We start from the raw sequence: 17,573 nt of genomic DNA on the forward strand, positions 1-17,573 counted from the left end.
TTTGAAGACATTAGCCTAAATTATTAGATATTTGTGCGACTGCTAAGGGCTTCACTGTGAAGGTGAAATCATGTTTCAAATTCATTGAACATTGATTCACCATTGTTTTTCACAGATTCATAAGTGGTGTTCCTGCCGTTTACATCTATAGTAATGTACAGCTATAAAATGATGAAACATTTATTTTAGAGGTATTATTATTATTGTTATTATTATTATACTATATTATTTTTCTTATAAAAAATGACCACTTGCTTTCCCCCCCCCAGTGTTCTGCTTGAAGGAACTTTTAACCTATCAGCATCATGTAATGCTGACTGCAGATGTTTGGAAGAGATATTCAACCCAGTATGTGGAGCGGATAATGTTATGTATTACTCTGCCTGCTATGCTGGCTGCTCACACATGTATATAGACCTCGGAGATGGAAGAAAGGTAACATGCCTGGAATTATTGATATAGCTTGATGTTCACTCTGTCTGTACCTTGCACTCACTTCAAGACCAGGTGCAAAACTTTAAAGGGACACGTCTAACAAACAAGACAAGAAAAATGTATATATGTGTAGTTAAAAGTGTAGTTTTATCATTATTATTATTATTCCTAGTTTTCCTGTATTTTAATTCTGTAAATGTGACTTATTTGAACTACTGATATATAGGAGCGCCACTGGCTAAGATATACCACAGGAGTCAAAATATTAAAATCAAATATTTATACAAGTCTTTAATAATTGACAAAAAATGACAAAATTTGACACAAATTAACAAAAATTTTTAACAAATGATGAGATCAGAATATTGAACCAAACTAATGAACTCACTATAGTACAAAATCTAGGGAAAATAACCCTTTGATTCCTACTACATGAATACAATCCAGAAATGGATTGGTACAGCTCATAAATTTAAAATAGAGTCGTGAAACGTAAGTGTCAATATAACCATAACAATGAAAAACTGATTTCAAATAAAGGAAAAAATGAAGAAAAAAAAAAAAAATATATAATAGTGAAGATAACAATCCAATTAAGGATTAGTTTCTTAGTGAAGGACCCATATTTTTGAGCCTCAAAATAAATTCATTTATCAAATTTAGAATAGATAGTGATAGAAATTGGGATAAAAAATGTATACATATATAGGAACAAATCAAATCCCTGCAATATATAATACTCTTGAGTGTAATGTGCAATAATATAGTACAATCCAAAAATAAGTGAATTAAAGCAATACAATCAAATTATTGAGTCAATGCAATACTATCAAAGTTGGGTGGGTCTCACCATTTATAAACCTAAAACTCAACTAGGCTGGTACCAGCTGTAATTCTATTAGCTTTGGGACACACTGGTCTATTCAAATAATAAACTTACATAATAATTGATATAAATCTAGTTATAAATTCATATCAAGTAACAAATTAGATAATAAACTTTTCCAATAATTGATATAAATCTAGTTATAAATTCATATCAAATAACAAATTAAAAAACAATTAAAACATTTTAAATGATCGAATGAAATTATTGTAAGAAAAAATTGTCCAAAAGATATTGTCCAAAAAATATATCAAATCCTGATGAAATGTAAATGGTAGTTCCTTCCTTAAAAGTAAAAGTCCTTGAGTCTATTGAAGTCCAAAGTCCTAATCCTTTGATAGATGTGTATATATAAAAAAACCTAGAAAAAAGGAAAAAAAGTGCACTAAACAAAATGTGCTTACTGGGTATGGACTATTGGAAATAGTCTTACCGTTCAAAAAGCCCGGTCCTGGATATGATTAGCCTCTCAATCTTAATTTTCGGATAGTCGAAAGATTGAGAGGCTAATCATATCCAGGACCGGGCTTTTTGAACGGTAAGACTATTTCCAATAGTCCATACCCAGTAAGCACATTTTGTTTAGTGCACTTTTTTTCCTTTTTTCTAGGTTTTTTTATATATACACATCTATCAAAGGATTAGGACTTTGGACTTCAATAGACTCAAGGACTTTTACTTTTAAGGAAGGAACTACCATTTACATTTCATCAGGATTTGATATATTTTTTGGACAATATCTTTTGGACAATTTTTTCTTACAATAATTTCATTCGATCATTTAAAATGTTTTAATTGTTTTTTAATTTGTTATTTGATATGAATTTATAACTAGATTTATATCAATTATTGGAAAAGTTTATTATCTAATTTGTTACTTGATATGAATTTATAACTAGATTTATATCAATTATTATGTAAGTTTATTATTTGAATAGACCAGTGTGTCCCAAAGCTAATAGAATTACAGCTGGTACCAGCCTAGTTGAGTTTTAGGTTTATAAATGGTGAGACCCACCCAACTTTGATAGTATTGCATTGACTCAATAATTTGATTGTATTGCTTTAATTCACTTATTTTTGGATTGTACTATATTATTGCACATTACACTCAAGAGTATTATATATTGCAGGGATTTGATTTGTTCCTATATATGTATACATTTTTTATCCCAATTTCTATCACTATCTATTCTAAATTTGATAAATGAATTTATTTTGAGGCTCAAAAATATGGGTCCTTCACTAAGAAACTAATCCTTAATTGGATTGTTATCTTCACTATTATATATTTTTTTTTTTTTCTTCATTTTTTCCTTTATTTGAAATCAGTTTTTCATTGTTATGGTTATATTGACACTTACGTTTCACGACTCTATTTTAAATTTATGAGCTGTACCAATCCATTTCTGGATTGTATTCATGTAGTAGGAATCAAAGGGTTATTTTCCCTAGATTTTGTACTATAGTGAGTTCATTAGTTTGGTTCAATATTCTGATCTCATCATTTGTTAAAAATTTTTGTTCATTTGTGTCAAATTTTGTCATTTTTTGTCAATTATTAAAGACTTGTATAAATATTTGATTTTAATATTTTGACTCCTGTGGTATATCTTAGCCAGTGGCGCTCCTATATATCCTAATCTATGTTCTGTTTTTTAGACCTATTTAGGGGGTCTTTATTATAGTGAGCAGATATCAGTCCTGGGCGCTGGTTACTTATTTTTATACAGAATTATTTGAACTACTGACCCTGCAATATTCTACACAGTGTTGTGTGATTAGTGCAGGAGCTCACTTATAGCTGCCTCTAATTGGCCAAAGCAAAAAGAGATATTATACATACTCAAGATGATTTTCAATTGGTATGTGACTGAGTTTCAAACTAATGCAAATGTTACATAGTAACATAGTAGATGAGGTTAAAAAAAAGACCGAAGTCCATCGAGTTCAACCTATACAAATCTAAAATATATACAAAAAGCTCCAGTTAAGCTTAAATAATCCCACTAAAAGGTGACCCATTTAATACTAGCAATCATATCCATGAATTTTGTTATAGACAGAAATGTATCCAAGCAATTTCTCCAACATTGGTGTGTCCGGTCCACGGCTTCATCCATTACTTGTGGGAATATTCTCTTCCCCAACAGGAAATGGCAAAGAGCACAGCAAAAGCTGTCCATATAGCCCCTCCTCAGGCTCCCCCCCCCAGTCATTCTCTTTGCCGCTCTGAACAAGTAGCATCTCCACGGAGATGGTGAAGACTATGTGGTGTTTAGTTGTAGTTTTTAATTCTGCTATCAAGAGTTTGTTATTTTAAAATAGTGCCGGTTGTACTATTTACTCTAAAACAGAAAGGGATGAAGAGTTCTGTTTAAAAGAGGAGTATGATTTTAGCAGCAGTAACTAAAATCAATTGCTGTTCCCACGCAGGACTGTTGAGCCCAGAGAACTTCAGTTGGGGGGAACAGTTAGCAGACTTTTCTGCTCAAGGTATGACTAGTCCATTTTCTAACAAGACTGTGTAATGCTAGAAGACTGTCATTTTCCCTCTTGGGGATCGGTAAGCCATTTTCTTAGACTCTTAACAGAATGAAGGCTTATTATGGGCTATACACTGGTTGACACTTGTGGGCTAAATCAATTGCTTTATTTAAGTTTTTTGTGTAATCTGAGGTGATTTATAAAACTTTTATTGTGGGGGAACGTTTTTAGGCACCAGGCAGTTGTTTAGACACCTTTCCAGTCAGAGGGGCCTTTCACTATAGTAGGCAGAGCCTCATTTTCGCGCCATAACTGCGCAGTTTCTTTTGGATGCAGTGCATGCAGCTGCATGTGAGAGGGTCTGGTGATCATTGAAAACGTTCCTGGATGGCTTAATTTGGTATCGTATAACTCCTAAGGACAGGTGAAGTCGCAGCAAACGCTGTGGCTGGGACTGTAGTGGGGTTAAGGGTTGTTATTTGATTAAACGGCTTGAAAAAGGGGTTAAAAGCTTGAAAATTGGGGTGCAATACTTTTAAAGCATCAAGACTCTGTGGTGAAAATTTGGTAAAGATTGGATATTTCCTTCATAGTTTTTCACACATTCAGAAATAAAGTGTGCTCTGTTTAAAATTTAAAGAGACAGTAACGGTTTTGTTTTAAAACGTTTTTTTTTGCATTATTAGCCTGTTTAAGCCTGTCTAACATGTCTGTACCTTCAGATAGAACATGTTCTGTATGTATGGAGGCCAAGGTGGTCCCCCCTTCAAATGTATGTGATAATTGTGCCATGGCGTCCAGACAAAGTAAGGACACTACTGTCACATTTAATAAGGTTGCCCAAGATGATTCCTCAAATGAAGGTAGTGGGGATAGTTCATCATCCTCTCCTTCTGTGTCTACACCAGTTATGCCCGCGCAGGCGACCCCTAGTACATCTAGCGCGCCAATGCTTGTTTCCATGCAACAATTAACGGCAGTAATGGATAATTCTATAGCTAATATTTTATCCAAAATGCCAGCATTTCAGAGAAAGCGTGATTGCTCAGTTTTAATTACAGTGGAGCAAGAAGGCGCTGTCGATAGTTTATCTGTCATACCCTCACACCAGTCAGAAGTGGCAGTGAGGGAGGGTTTGTCGGAAGGAGAACTTTCAGATTCAGGAAGAATTTCTCAACAGGCAGAACCTGATGTTGTGACGTTTAAATTTAAGTTAGAGCATCTCCGCGCATTACTTAAGGAGGTGCTATCTACTCTGGATGATTGTGACTCTTTGGTCATTCCAGAAAAATTATGCAAGATGGACAAATTCTTAGAGGTCCCGGTGCACCCTGATGCCTTTCTGATCCCTAAAGGGTGGCGGACATAGTGAATAAGGAGTGGGAGAAACCAGGCATACCCTTTGTCCCTCCTCCTATATTTAAGAAATTGTTCCCCATGGTCGACCCAAGGAAGGACACATGGCAAACAGTCCCTAAGGTTGAGGGGGCAGTTTCTACCCTAGCCAAACGCACGACTATTCCCATTGAGGACAATTGTGCTTTCAAAGATCCTATGGATAAAAAATTGGAGGGTTTGCTTAAAAAGATTTTTGTTCAGCAAGGTTACCTCCTCCAACCTATTTCGTGCATTATTCCTGTCACTACGGCGGCGTGTTTCTGGTTCGATGAACTAGAAAAGTCGCTTAATATGGAGACTCCATATGAGGAAGTCATGGACAGAATTCACGCACTTAAGTTAGCTAATTCCTTTATTTTAGATGCCGCTTTGCAATTAGCGAGATTAGCGGCGAAAAATTCAGGGTTTGCAATTGTGGCGCGCAGAGCGCTCTGGCTAAAATCTTGGTCGGCGGATGTATCTTCCAAGACAAAATTGCTTAATATCCCTTTCAAAGGTAAGACCCTTTTTGGGCCAGAATTGAAAGAAATTATTTCAGACATCACTGGGGGGAAGGGCCATTTCAGGAACGGACCGGCTTCTAACTCTGCAGCCTCTAGACAAGAGGGTAACGCTTCCCAGGCTAACCAGCTTGGAAACCAATGCAAGGCTGGAACAAGGGTAAACAGGCCAAGAAGCCTGCTGCTGCTACCAAGACAGCATGAAGGGGTAGCCCGGATCTAGTAGGGAGCAGACTCTCTCTCTTTGCTCAGGCTTGGGCAAGAGATTTTCCGGATCCCTGGGCACTAGAAATAGTCTCTCAGGGTTATCTTCTAGAATTCAAGGAACTGCCCCCAAGGGGAAGGTTCCACATGTCTCGCTTGTCTTCAGACCAAATAAAGAGACAGGCATTCTTACATTGTGTAGAAGACCTGTTAAAGATGGGAGTGATACACTCAGTTCCAACTGTGGAACAAGGTCAGGGGTTTTACTCAAACCTGTTTGTAGTTCCCAAAAAAGAGGGAACTTTCAGACCAATTCTGGATTTAAAAATTCTAAACAAATTTCTCAGAGTTCCATCGTTCAAAATGGAAACCATTCGAACAATTTTTCGAACAATTTTACCTACAATCCAGGAGGGTCAATATATGACTACCGTGGATTTAAAGGATGCGTACCTACATATTCCTATCCACAAAGATCATCATCAGTTCCTAAGGTTCGCCTTTCTGGACAAACATTACCAGTTCGTGGCTCTTCCATTCGGTTTAGCCACTGCTCCCGGAATTTTCACAAAGGTGCTAGGGTCCCTTCTAGCGGTTCTAAGACCGAGGGGCATTGCAGTGGCACCTTATCTAGACGACATTCTAATTCAAGCGTCGTCTCTTTCCAAGGCAAAGGCTCATACAGACATTGTTCTAGCCTTTCTCAGATCTCACGGGTGGAAGGTGAACGTAGAAAAGAGTTCCCTGTCTCCGTCAACAAGAGTTCCCTTTTTGGGAACAATAATAGATTCTTTAGAAATGAAGATCTTCCTGACAGAGGTCAGAAAGTCAAAGCTTCTAAACGCTTGTCAAGTTCTTCACTCTATTCTGCAGCCTTCCATAGCTCAGTGCATGGAAGTAGTAGGATTGATGGTTGCAGCAATGGACATAGTTCCTTTTGCTCAAATTCATCTAAAACCATTACAACTGTGCATGCTCAATCAGTGGAATGGGGACTATGCAGACTTGTCTCCCCAGATTCAAGTAGACCAGGTAACCAGAGACTCACTCCGTTGGTGGTTGACTCAGGATCATCTGTCTCAGGGAATGAGTTTCCGCAGACCAGAGTGGGTCATTGTCACGACCGACGCCAGTCTATTAGGCTGGGGCGCGGTCTGGGACTCCCTGAAAGCTCAGGGTCTATGGTCTCGGGAAGAGTCCCTTCTCCCGATAAACATCTTGGAACTGAGTGCGATATTCAATGCGCTCCGGGCTTGGCCTCAACTAGCGAAGGCCGGATTCATAAGATTCCAGTCAGACAACATGACGACTGTAGCTTACATCAACCATCAGGGAGGAACAAAGAGTTCCTTGGCGATGAGAGAGGTATCCAAGATCATCAAATGGGCGGAGGATCACTCCTGCCACCTATCTGCAATTCACATCCCAGGAGTAGACAACTGGGAGGCGGATTATTTGAGTCGTCAGACTTTCCATCTGGGGGAGTGGGAACTTCATCCGGAGGTCTTTGCCCAGTTAACCCAATTATGGGGCATTCCAGACATGGATCTGATGGCGTCCCGTCAGAACTTCAAGGTTCCTTGCTACGGGTCCAGATCCAGGGATCCCAAAGCGACTCTAGTGGATGCATTAGTGGCGCCTTGGTCGTTCAACCTAGCTTATGTGTTTCCACCGTTTCCTCTCCTTCCCAGGCTCGTAGCCAGGATCAAACAGGAGAAGGCCTCTGTGATTCTGATAGCTCCTGCGTGGCCACGCAGGACTTGGTATGCAGACCTGGTGAATATGTCATCGGCTCCACCATGGAAGCTACCTTTGAGACAGGATCTTCTAGTACAAGGTCCATTCGAACATCCAAATCTAGTTTCTCTGCAGCTGACTGCTTGGAAATTGAACGCTTGATTTTATCCAAGCGTGGATTTTCAAATTCAGTGATTGATACTCTGGTCCAAGCCAGAAAACCTGTGACTAGAAAGATTTACCATAAAATATGGAAAAAATATATCTGTTGGTGTGAATCCAAGGGATTCTCCTGGAGTAAAATTAAAATTCCTAAGATTCTTTCCTTTCTCCAAGAGGGTTTGGATAAAGGGTTGTCAGCGAGTTCTCTAAAGGGACAGATTTCTGCTTTATCTGTCTTGTTACACAAACGACTGGCAACTGTGCCAGATGTACAAGCTTTTGTACAGGCTTTGGTCAGAATCAAGCCTGTCTACAGACCCATGACTCCTCCTTGGAGTCTAAATTTAGTTATTTCAGTTCTTCAAGGGGTTCCGTTTGAACCTTTACATTCCGTAGATATCAAGTTACTATCTTGGAAAGTTCTGTTTTTGGTTGCTATTTCTTCTGCTAGAAGAGTTTCTGAATTATCTGCTTTGCAGTGTGATCCACCCTATCTGGTGTTCCATTCAGATAAGGTTGTTTTGCGTACTAAGCCTGGTTTTCTTCCAAAAGTTGTTTCCAACAAGAATATTAACCAGGAAATAGTTGTTCCTTCTCTGTGTCCGAAACCAGTTTCAAAGAAGGAACGTTTGTTACACAATTTAGATTTAGTCCGTGCTTTAAAGTTCTATTTAGAAGCAACAAAGGATTTTAGACAAACCTCATCTTTGTTTGTTGTTTACTCTGGTAAGAGGAGAGGACAAAAAGCTACTGCTACATCTCTTTCTTTCTGGCTGAAAAGCATTATCCGATTGGCTTATGAGACTGCCGGACGGCAGCCTCCTGAAAGAATCACAGCTCACTCTACTAGGGCTGTGGCTTCCACATGGGCCTTCAAGAACGAGGCTTTTGTTGATCAGATATGTAAGGCAGCGACTTGGTCTTCCTTGCACACTTTTGCTAAATTCTACAAATTTGATACTTATGCTTCTTCGGAGGCTATTTTTGGGAGAAAGGTTTTGCAAGCTGTGGTGCCTTCTGTTTAGGTAACCTGATTTGCTCCCTCCCTTCATCCGTGTCCTAAAGCTTTGGTATTGGTTCCCACAAGTAATGGATGACGCCGTGGACCGGACACACCAATGTTGGAGAAAACAGAATTTATGCTTACCTGATAAATTACTTTCTCCAACGGTGTGTCCGGTCCACGGCCCGCCCTGGTTTTTAATCAGGTTTGAACAATTTTTTTTCTCTATACACTACAGTCACCACGGCACCCTATAGTTTCTCCTTTTTTTCTCCTAACCGTCGGTCGAATGACTGGGGGGTGGAGCCTGAGGAGGGGCTATATGGACAGCTTTTGCTGTGCTCTTTGCCATTTCCTGTTGGGGAAGAGAATATTCCCACAAGTAATGGATGACGCCGTGGACCGGACACACCGTTGGAGAAAGTAATTTATCAGGTAAGCATAAATTCAGTTTTTTATATGTATCTAGGGTATTGGTATTCACTACCTCCTTTGATAAAACGTTTCTATTGCAGGAGATTAAATCTCCTTTCCTCCAACCTTAAATTGTGACCTCTGGTCACAAAATTTTCTTGGTATAAACAGAGCTTCTGCCATCTCTGTATATGGGCCTTGAATATATTTATATAAAGTAATCATGTCACCTCTTAAGCACCTTTTTTCTAAAGAAAACAGGCCCAGTTTGGCTATCCTCTCTTCATAGGTTAAATTCTCCAATCCCCTTATTAGCTTTGTGGCCCTTCTAGTTCTGCAATATCTTTTTTTTACGATCAGTCCCCAGAACTGCACTCCATACTCAAGGTGAGTTCTTACCAGGGCTTTATATAGTGACAGAAATATGCTTTCCTCCCTTGAATCAATGCCTCTTTTAATACATGCTAGTATCTTATTAGCCTTTAAAGCCGCTGCCCTGCATTGTGCACCTATCTTTAGCTTGTTATCTATTACTACCCCCAAATCCCTTTCCTCCTGTGTTTGGCTAAGTCTTGTCCCATTTAAATAATATGTTGCCTGCTTATTTTTACTTCCAAAATGTAGAACCTTGCATTTTCCCGTATTAAATCTCATTTTCCATTTATCTGCCCGTACTTCTAATTTTTGCAGGTCCCTTTGTAACAAAAGTTCATCCTGCGCTGATCTAATGACTTTACTTAATTTAGTATCATCTGCAAAAATAAAGTTGTAGCCATTTAATCCTTGCTCCAAGTCATTTATAAAAGAAGAATAGGACCCAGAACTGATCCCTGGGGGACTCCACTGATTACCTTTATCGAATCGGAGTATGATCCATTTACTACTACTCGTTGCTCCCTATCTTTTATCCAGTTATTTATCCATGAGCTAACATTTTCAGCTATTCCCAGTCCCTTAATTGTGTGCATTAATCTCTCATGTGGCACTGTATCAAACGCCTTTGCAAAATCTAAGTATATCACATCAACTGATTCCCCTTTATCTATATTTTTACTTACTTCCTCATAGAATCTAATTAGATTAGTTTGACATGATCTATTTCTCATAAAACCATGCTGATTAGAACACATAATCTTGTTTACACGAATATGCTCATCAATATAATCCCTTATAATCCCTTCAAATATCTTCCCCACTATTATGTCAGACTAACTGGTCTATAGCTTCCTGGATCATCCCTACTTCCCTTTTTGAAGAGTGGCACCACATCAGCTTTACGCCAATCCTGGACCATGCCTGAGGATAATGAGTCTTGAAAAATTAAGAGTAGAGGTTTGTCTATAACGGTGCTAAATTCCCTTAACACCCTTGGGTGTATTCCATCTGGGCCTGGAGTTTTATTTACCTTAATATTATCCAATTTGTTCCTGATGTCCTCTATACATAACCCAGTAAATGATATGGGCTGGCATTTTCTATTTTGTTCCAAAGTATAATCCAATGGCTCCTCTCTTGTGTATACTGAAGAAAAAAACTGGTTTAGTATCTCAGCCTTCTCCCTGTCACTGTTAATCATGCTACCCTCCACGCATTTTAATATACCTATATTGTCTTTCTTAGATTCTTTGCTCTTTATGTACTTAAAGAACCTTTTTCTCAAAAAAATTATGGTTAAATAATTGTAAACACAAATATCAGTAAATAAATCAGTGAATCCTCTCTAGGATGTATTAATCGATAAAAGGAAGGGAAACTTTAAAGGGATTGGAAAGTCAAAATGAAACGTGCATGATTCACATAGACTATGTTCTGTTCTGCTGACTTCATATGTTTGAAGAGATATTCTACCCAGTATGTGGAGCGGATAATGTTATGTATTAATCTGCCTGTTATGCTGGCTACTCACAAATGTATATAGACCTAGGAGATGGCAAAATGGTAACACACCTGAAATTATTCATATAGCTTGATATTAACTCTGTCTGTACCTTGTGCTCACTTCAAGTCCTGGTGCAAACCTTTAAAAGGACACTGTTCTATACAATGGTCTGCCTTTTAATGTGTTCCCAATGATTAATTGTATTTGCTGAAGTGTAAAAAAAATGTTTCTAGATAGCTAATTTACCTTTATTTTTTATTTGAAGTAGCTGCTTGGACCTGTTGAAACCACCACCTATATCAGACATCCTCAAACTTGGCCCTCCCGAGGTTTTGGAACTACATTTCCCATGATGCTCAGCCAGCATATCAGCTGGCTGAGCATCATGGGAAATGTAGTTCCAAAACCTCTGGAGGGCCAAGTTTGAGGATGTCTGACCTATATTGAAAATGTAAATAATGCAGTAATGGCTATAGAAAAGCTATGTGAACAAGAGGCAGTAGCAGGAATTCGGCTCCCACTGGGAGAGAGAGAGGCAAGCCCATTTGGAAGATTCTTCCTGCAGATGCTTGAAATGCAATTACCTTTTATTAAATGCTTTTTAATTACATTAATAAATTATTGCCAGGTATATAGCAACCATTGTCCAATTTGGAACCTGAATAATCTGGTTATCTACATCATCTGGCCATAAATAAGGGATACTACAAACAAGACTAGAAATCTCAACATTTTCCCAAAACATGTATTTGTGTGTAGTTAAAAGTGTACTTTTATTATTAATATTATTATTATTATTATTCCTACTTTTCCTGTATTTTAACTACTGACCCTGGAATATTCTACACAGTGATTGTTTGATTAGTGCAGGAGCTCACTTACAGCTGCCTCTAACTGGCCACACCAAAATAGATACATACTCAAGAGGCCTTTCAAGTAGTATGTCACTAAGTTTCAAAATAATGCAAATGATGCTTAGAAAAATTATGGTTAAATAATTGTAAACCAAAATATAAGTAAATAAATCACTGAATCCTCTCTAGTATCCATTAATCGATAAAAGGAAGGCACACTTAACAGGGATAGGAAAGTCAAACTTGCATGATTCAGATAGAGCGTATTATTTTAAAATTCACTTTTATTTTCAAATGTACTTTGTCCTCTTGGTATCCATTGTTAAAAAATAATATAGTGGGAGGTTGCTGGTTATTGGTGCTTTGCACACATTTGTCTATTGTGATTGGCTCACTAAATGTGTTCAGCTAGCTCTCAGTAGTGCATTGCTGCTCCTTTAAAAGATATCAAGGGAATGACGCAGATTTGATAATATAAGTAAATTGGGAAGTTGTTTAACATTGTATATTCTATCTCACTCCTTTAAAGAAAACTGGGTTTCATGTCCCTTTAACAAAAATTAGATGCAACTCACGGAGCAGAACAATACATAAATTACAGACCATATAAACATGTCAATAAAGGCATCTACAGTCCTCTCAAAGGTGTCCCACTTTGTAGATCACAAGCACTGGATTCCCTTTTGAAAGCCCCACAGTCTTAAACCACAGGTGCCCAGTTGCCTCACTCCACAACAGGCTTTAAATGAAGCCTCCTAGAAGAAAAACAAAAAGGGGAGTTTTGTGTTGGGGGTTACATCATTCCACAGGATATGCTATGTGGCACCCCCATTTATGTTTCTTCTATATAATTGTAAAACATTTATTTGTATGAAGATTCTTGGTAGTTCTGGGCTTAAAGGACCACTAAATACAGTTGAATTGCACAATTAACAAGTGCATAATAAAAAGACAATGCAATAACACTCTGAATTTCACAAAAGCAGTAGATTTTTTTTTCTGGCAAATTAATTTGTTCTCCCATTTTCCAGGCCCCCCCCCATATCATGTGGCATACATCAGCCAATCACACACTAGTAAACATATACCCTGTGGGCTTGTGTGCATGTTCAGTAGGAGCTGGTGTCTCAAAAATGTTTATATAAAAAGACTGCAAAATTTGATAATTGAAGTAAATTGGAAAGCTTCTTAAAATTGTGTTCTCTTTCTGAATCATGAAAGTTTATTTTTGACCTGGGTCCATTTAATTGTTGATACCTGCTGTGCATAGATAAAAATGTTGTAATGCTTTTAATGCCATTGTTTGTTTTACAGCTGTAAAATATCTCATGTTCAATAATACAAACATTCCCATAAATATTTATATTTGATTTTACACCACAGAGAAGATAGCAGAACTTGTTCATTAGATAAACAGTACCATGATTTTTTTTTTAATTGTGATGAACCCCCCCTCGTGCTTTCAGAAACCATACTAAAGTATGTTCAATTAACGTGTACTAAAATACGAGATGAAATTTTAGGAACAGTTAACACCTTTGGTTTTTTTATATAAAATATTTAGTTATGCATAATGAAACAACTTTGCAGTATAATTTTATTAATTATTTCTCCAACATAGGTGTGTCCGGTCCACGGCGTCATCCTTACTTGTGGGATATTCTCTTCCCCAACAGGAAATGGCAAAGAGCCCAGCAAAGCTGGTCACATGATCCCTCCTAGGCTCCGCCTACCCCAGTCATTCTCTTTGCCGTTGTACAGGCAACATCTCCACGGAGATGGCTTAGAGTTTTTTAGTGTTTAACTGTAGTTTTTATTATTCAATCAAGAGTTTGTTATTTTAAAATAGTGCTGGTATGTACTATTTACTCAGAAACAGAAAAGAGATGAAGATTTCTGTTTGTATGAGGAAAATGATTTTAGCAACCGTTACTAAAATCCATGGCTGTTCCACACAGGACTGTTGAGAGGAATTAACTTCAGTTGGGGGAACAGTGAGCAGTCTCTTGCTGCTTGAGGCATGACACATTCTAACAAGACGATGTAATGCTGGAAGCTGTCATTTTCCCTATGGGATCCGGTAAGCCATGTTTATTAAGATAGTAAATAAGGGCTTCACAAGGGCTTATTAAGACTGTAGACTTTTTCTGGGCTAAATCGATTCATTATTAACACATATTTAGCCTTGAGGAATCATTTAATCTGGGTATTTTGATAAGATTATATCGGCAGGCACTTTTTTAGACACCTTATTCTTTAGGGGCTTTCCCAAATCATAGGCAGAGCCTCATTTTCGCGCCGGTGTTGCGCACTTGTTTTTGAGAGGCATGGCATGCAGTCGCATGTGTGAGGAGCTCTGATACATAGAAAAGACTTTCTGAAGGCGTCATTTGGTATCGTATTCCCCTTTGGGCTTGGTTGGGTCTCAGCAAAGCAGATACCAGGGACGGTAAAGGGGTTAAAGTTAAAAACGGCTCCGGTTCCGTTATTTTAAGGGTTAAAGCTTCCAAATTTGGTGTGCAATACTTTTAAGGCTTTAAGACACTGTGGTGAAATTTTGGTGAATTTTGAACAATTCCTTCATATTTTTTCGCAATTTGGTCATCCCAGAGAAGCTATGTAAAATGGACAAGTTCCTAGAGGTCCCGGGGCTCCCAGAAGATTTTCCTATACCCAAGCGGGTGGCGGACATTGTAAATAAAGAATGGGAAAGGCCCGGTATTCCTTTCGTCCCTCCCCCCATATTTAAAAAATTGTTTCCTATGGTCGACCCCAGAAAGGACTTATGGCAGACAGTCCCCAAGGTCGAGGGAGCGGTTTCCACTTTAAACAAACGCACCACTATACCCATAGAAGATAGTTGTGCTTTCAAAGATCCTATGGATAAAAAATTAGAAGGTTTACTTAAAAAAATGTTTGTTCAGCAGGGTTACCTTCTACAACCAATTTCATGCATTGTCCCTGTCGCTACAGCCGCATGTTTCTGGTTCGATGAGCTGGTAAAGGCGGTCGATAGTGATTCTCCTCCTTATGAGGAGATTATGGACAGAATCAATGCTCTCAAATTGGCTAATTCTTTCACCCTAGACGCCACTTTGCAATTGGCTAGGTTAGCGGCTAAGAATTCTGGGTTTGCTATTGTGGCGCACAGAGCGCTTTGGTTGAAATCTTGGTCAGCTGATGCGTCTTCCAAGAACAAGCTACTTAACATTCCTTTCAAGGGGAAAACGCTGTTTGGCCCTGACTTGAAAGAGATTATCTCTGATATCACTGGGGGTAAGGGCCATGCCCTTCCTCAGGATCGGCCTTTCAAGGCCAAAAATAAACCTAATTTTCGTCCCTTTCGTAGAAACGGACCAGCCCAAAGTGCTACGTCCTCTAAGCAAGAGGGTAATACTTCTCAAGCCAAGCAAGCTTGGAGACCAATGCAAGGCTGGAACAAGGGAAAGCAGGCCAAGAAACCTGCCACTGCTACCAAGACAGCATGAATTGTTGGCCCCCGATCCGGGACCGGATCTGGTGGGGGGCAGACTCTCTCTCTTCGCTCAGGCTTGGGCAAGAGATGTTCTGGATCCTTGGACACTGGAAATAGTCTCCCAAGGTTATCTTCTGGAATTCAAGGGGCTTCCCCCAAGGGGGAGGTTCCACAGGTCTCAGTTGTCTTCAGACCACATAAAAAGACAGGCATTCTTACATTGTGTAGAAGACCTGTTAACAATGGGAGTGATTCATCCTGTTCCATTAGGAGAACAAGGGATGGGGTTCTACTCCAATCTGTTCATAGTTCCCAAAAAAGAGGGAACGTTCAGACCAATCTTAGATCTCAAGATCTTAAACAAGTTTCTCAAGGTTCCATCGTTCAAGATGGAAACCATTCGAACAATTCTTCCTTCCATCCAGGAAGGTCAATTCATGACCACGGTGGATTTAAAGGATGCGTATCTACATATTCCTATCCACAAGGAACATCATCGGTTCCTAAGGTTCGCATTCCTGGACAAGCATTACCAGTTCGTGGCGCTTCCTTTCGGATTAGCCACTGCTCCAAGGATTTTCACAAAGGTACTAGGGTCCCTTCTAGCTGTGCTAAGACCAAGGGGCATTGCTGTAGTACCTTACTTGGACGACATTCTGATTCAAGCGTCGTCCCTTCCTCAAGCAAAGGCTCACACGGACATCGTCCTGGCCTTTCTCCGATCTCACGGATGGAAAGTGAACGTGGAAAAGAGTTCTCTATCTCCGTCGACAAGGGTTCCCTTCTTGGGAACAATAATAGACTCCTTAGAAATGAGGATTTTTCTGACAGAGGCCAGAAAAACAAGACTTCTAGACTCTTGTCGGATACTTCATTCCGTTCCTCTTCCTTCCATAGCACAGTGCATGGAAGTGATAGGTTTGATGGTAGCGGCAATGGACATAGTTCCTTTTGCGCGCATTCATCTAAGACCATTACAACTGTGCATGCTCAGTCAGTGGAATGGGGACTATACAGACTTGTCTCCGAGGATACAAGTAAATCAGAGGACCAGAGACTCACTCCGTTGGTGGCTGTCCCTGGACAACCTGTCACAAGGGATGACCTTCCGCAGACCAGAGTGGGTCATTGTCACGACCGACGCCAGTCTGATGGGCTGGGGCGCGGTCTGGGGATCCCTGAGAGCTCAGGGTCTTTGGTCTCGGGAAGAATCTCTTCTACCGATAAATATTCTGGAACTGAGAGCGATATTCAATGCTCTCAAGGCTTGGCCTCAGCTAGCGAGGGCCAAGTTCATACGGTTTCAATCAGACAACATGACAACTGTTGCGTACATCAACCATCAGGGGGGAACAAGGAGTTCCCTGGCGATGGAAGAAGTGACCAAAATCATTCAATGGGCGGAGTCTCACTCCTGCCACCTGTCTGCAATCCACATCCCAGGAGTGGAAAATTGGGAAGCGGATTTTCTGAGTCGTCAGACATTGCATCCAGGGGAGTGGGAACTCCATCCGGAAATCTTTGTCCAAATCACTCAACTGTGGGGCATTCCAGACATGGATCTGATGGCCTCTCGTCAGAACTTCAAAGTTCCTTGCTACGGGTCCAGATCCAGGGATCCCAAGGCGGCTCTAGTGGATGCACTAGTAGCACCTTGGACCTTCAAACTAGCTTATGTATTCCCGCCGTTTCCTCTCATCCCCAGGCTGGTAGCCAGGATCAATCAGGAGAGGGCGTCGGTGATCTTGATAGCTCCTGCGTGGCCACGCAGGACTTGGTATGCAGATCTGGTGAATATGTCATCGGCTCCACCATGGAAGCTACCTTTGAGACGAGACCTTCTTGTTCAAGGTCCGTTCGAACATCCGAATCTGGTCTCACTCCAGCTGACTGCTTGGAGATTGAACGCTTGATCTTATCGAAGCGAGGGTTCTCAGATTCTGTTATCGATACTCTTGTTCAGGCCAGAAAGCCTGTAACTAGAAAGATTTACCACAAAATTTGGAAAAAATATATCTGTTGGTGTGAATCTAAAGGATTCCCTTGGGACAAGGTTAAGATTCCTAAGATTCTATCCTTCCTTCAAGAAGGATTGGAAAAAGGATTATCTGCAAGTTCCCTGAAGGGACAGATTTCTGC

General features: G+C 39.7%; 1 protein-coding gene across 1 annotated transcript in view; it reads left to right on the forward strand.

Moving 5' to 3' along the window:
- Positions 1–17,573, forward strand: part of SLCO4A1 (solute carrier organic anion transporter family member 4A1) — a 402,251-nt gene that overhangs the window by 334,298 nt on the left and 50,380 nt on the right. The window contains exon 9 of the mRNA XM_053716065.1: positions 270–435. Coding sequence (XP_053572040.1) covers positions 270–435 — 166 coding nt within the window. The remainder of the gene's footprint in view (positions 1–269; positions 436–17,573) is intronic.

This window comes from Bombina bombina, chromosome 1 (assembly GCF_027579735.1).
Source record: "Bombina bombina isolate aBomBom1 chromosome 1, aBomBom1.pri, whole genome shotgun sequence".
Classification (NCBI taxonomy): Eukaryota; Metazoa; Chordata; class Amphibia; order Anura; family Bombinatoridae; genus Bombina; species Bombina bombina.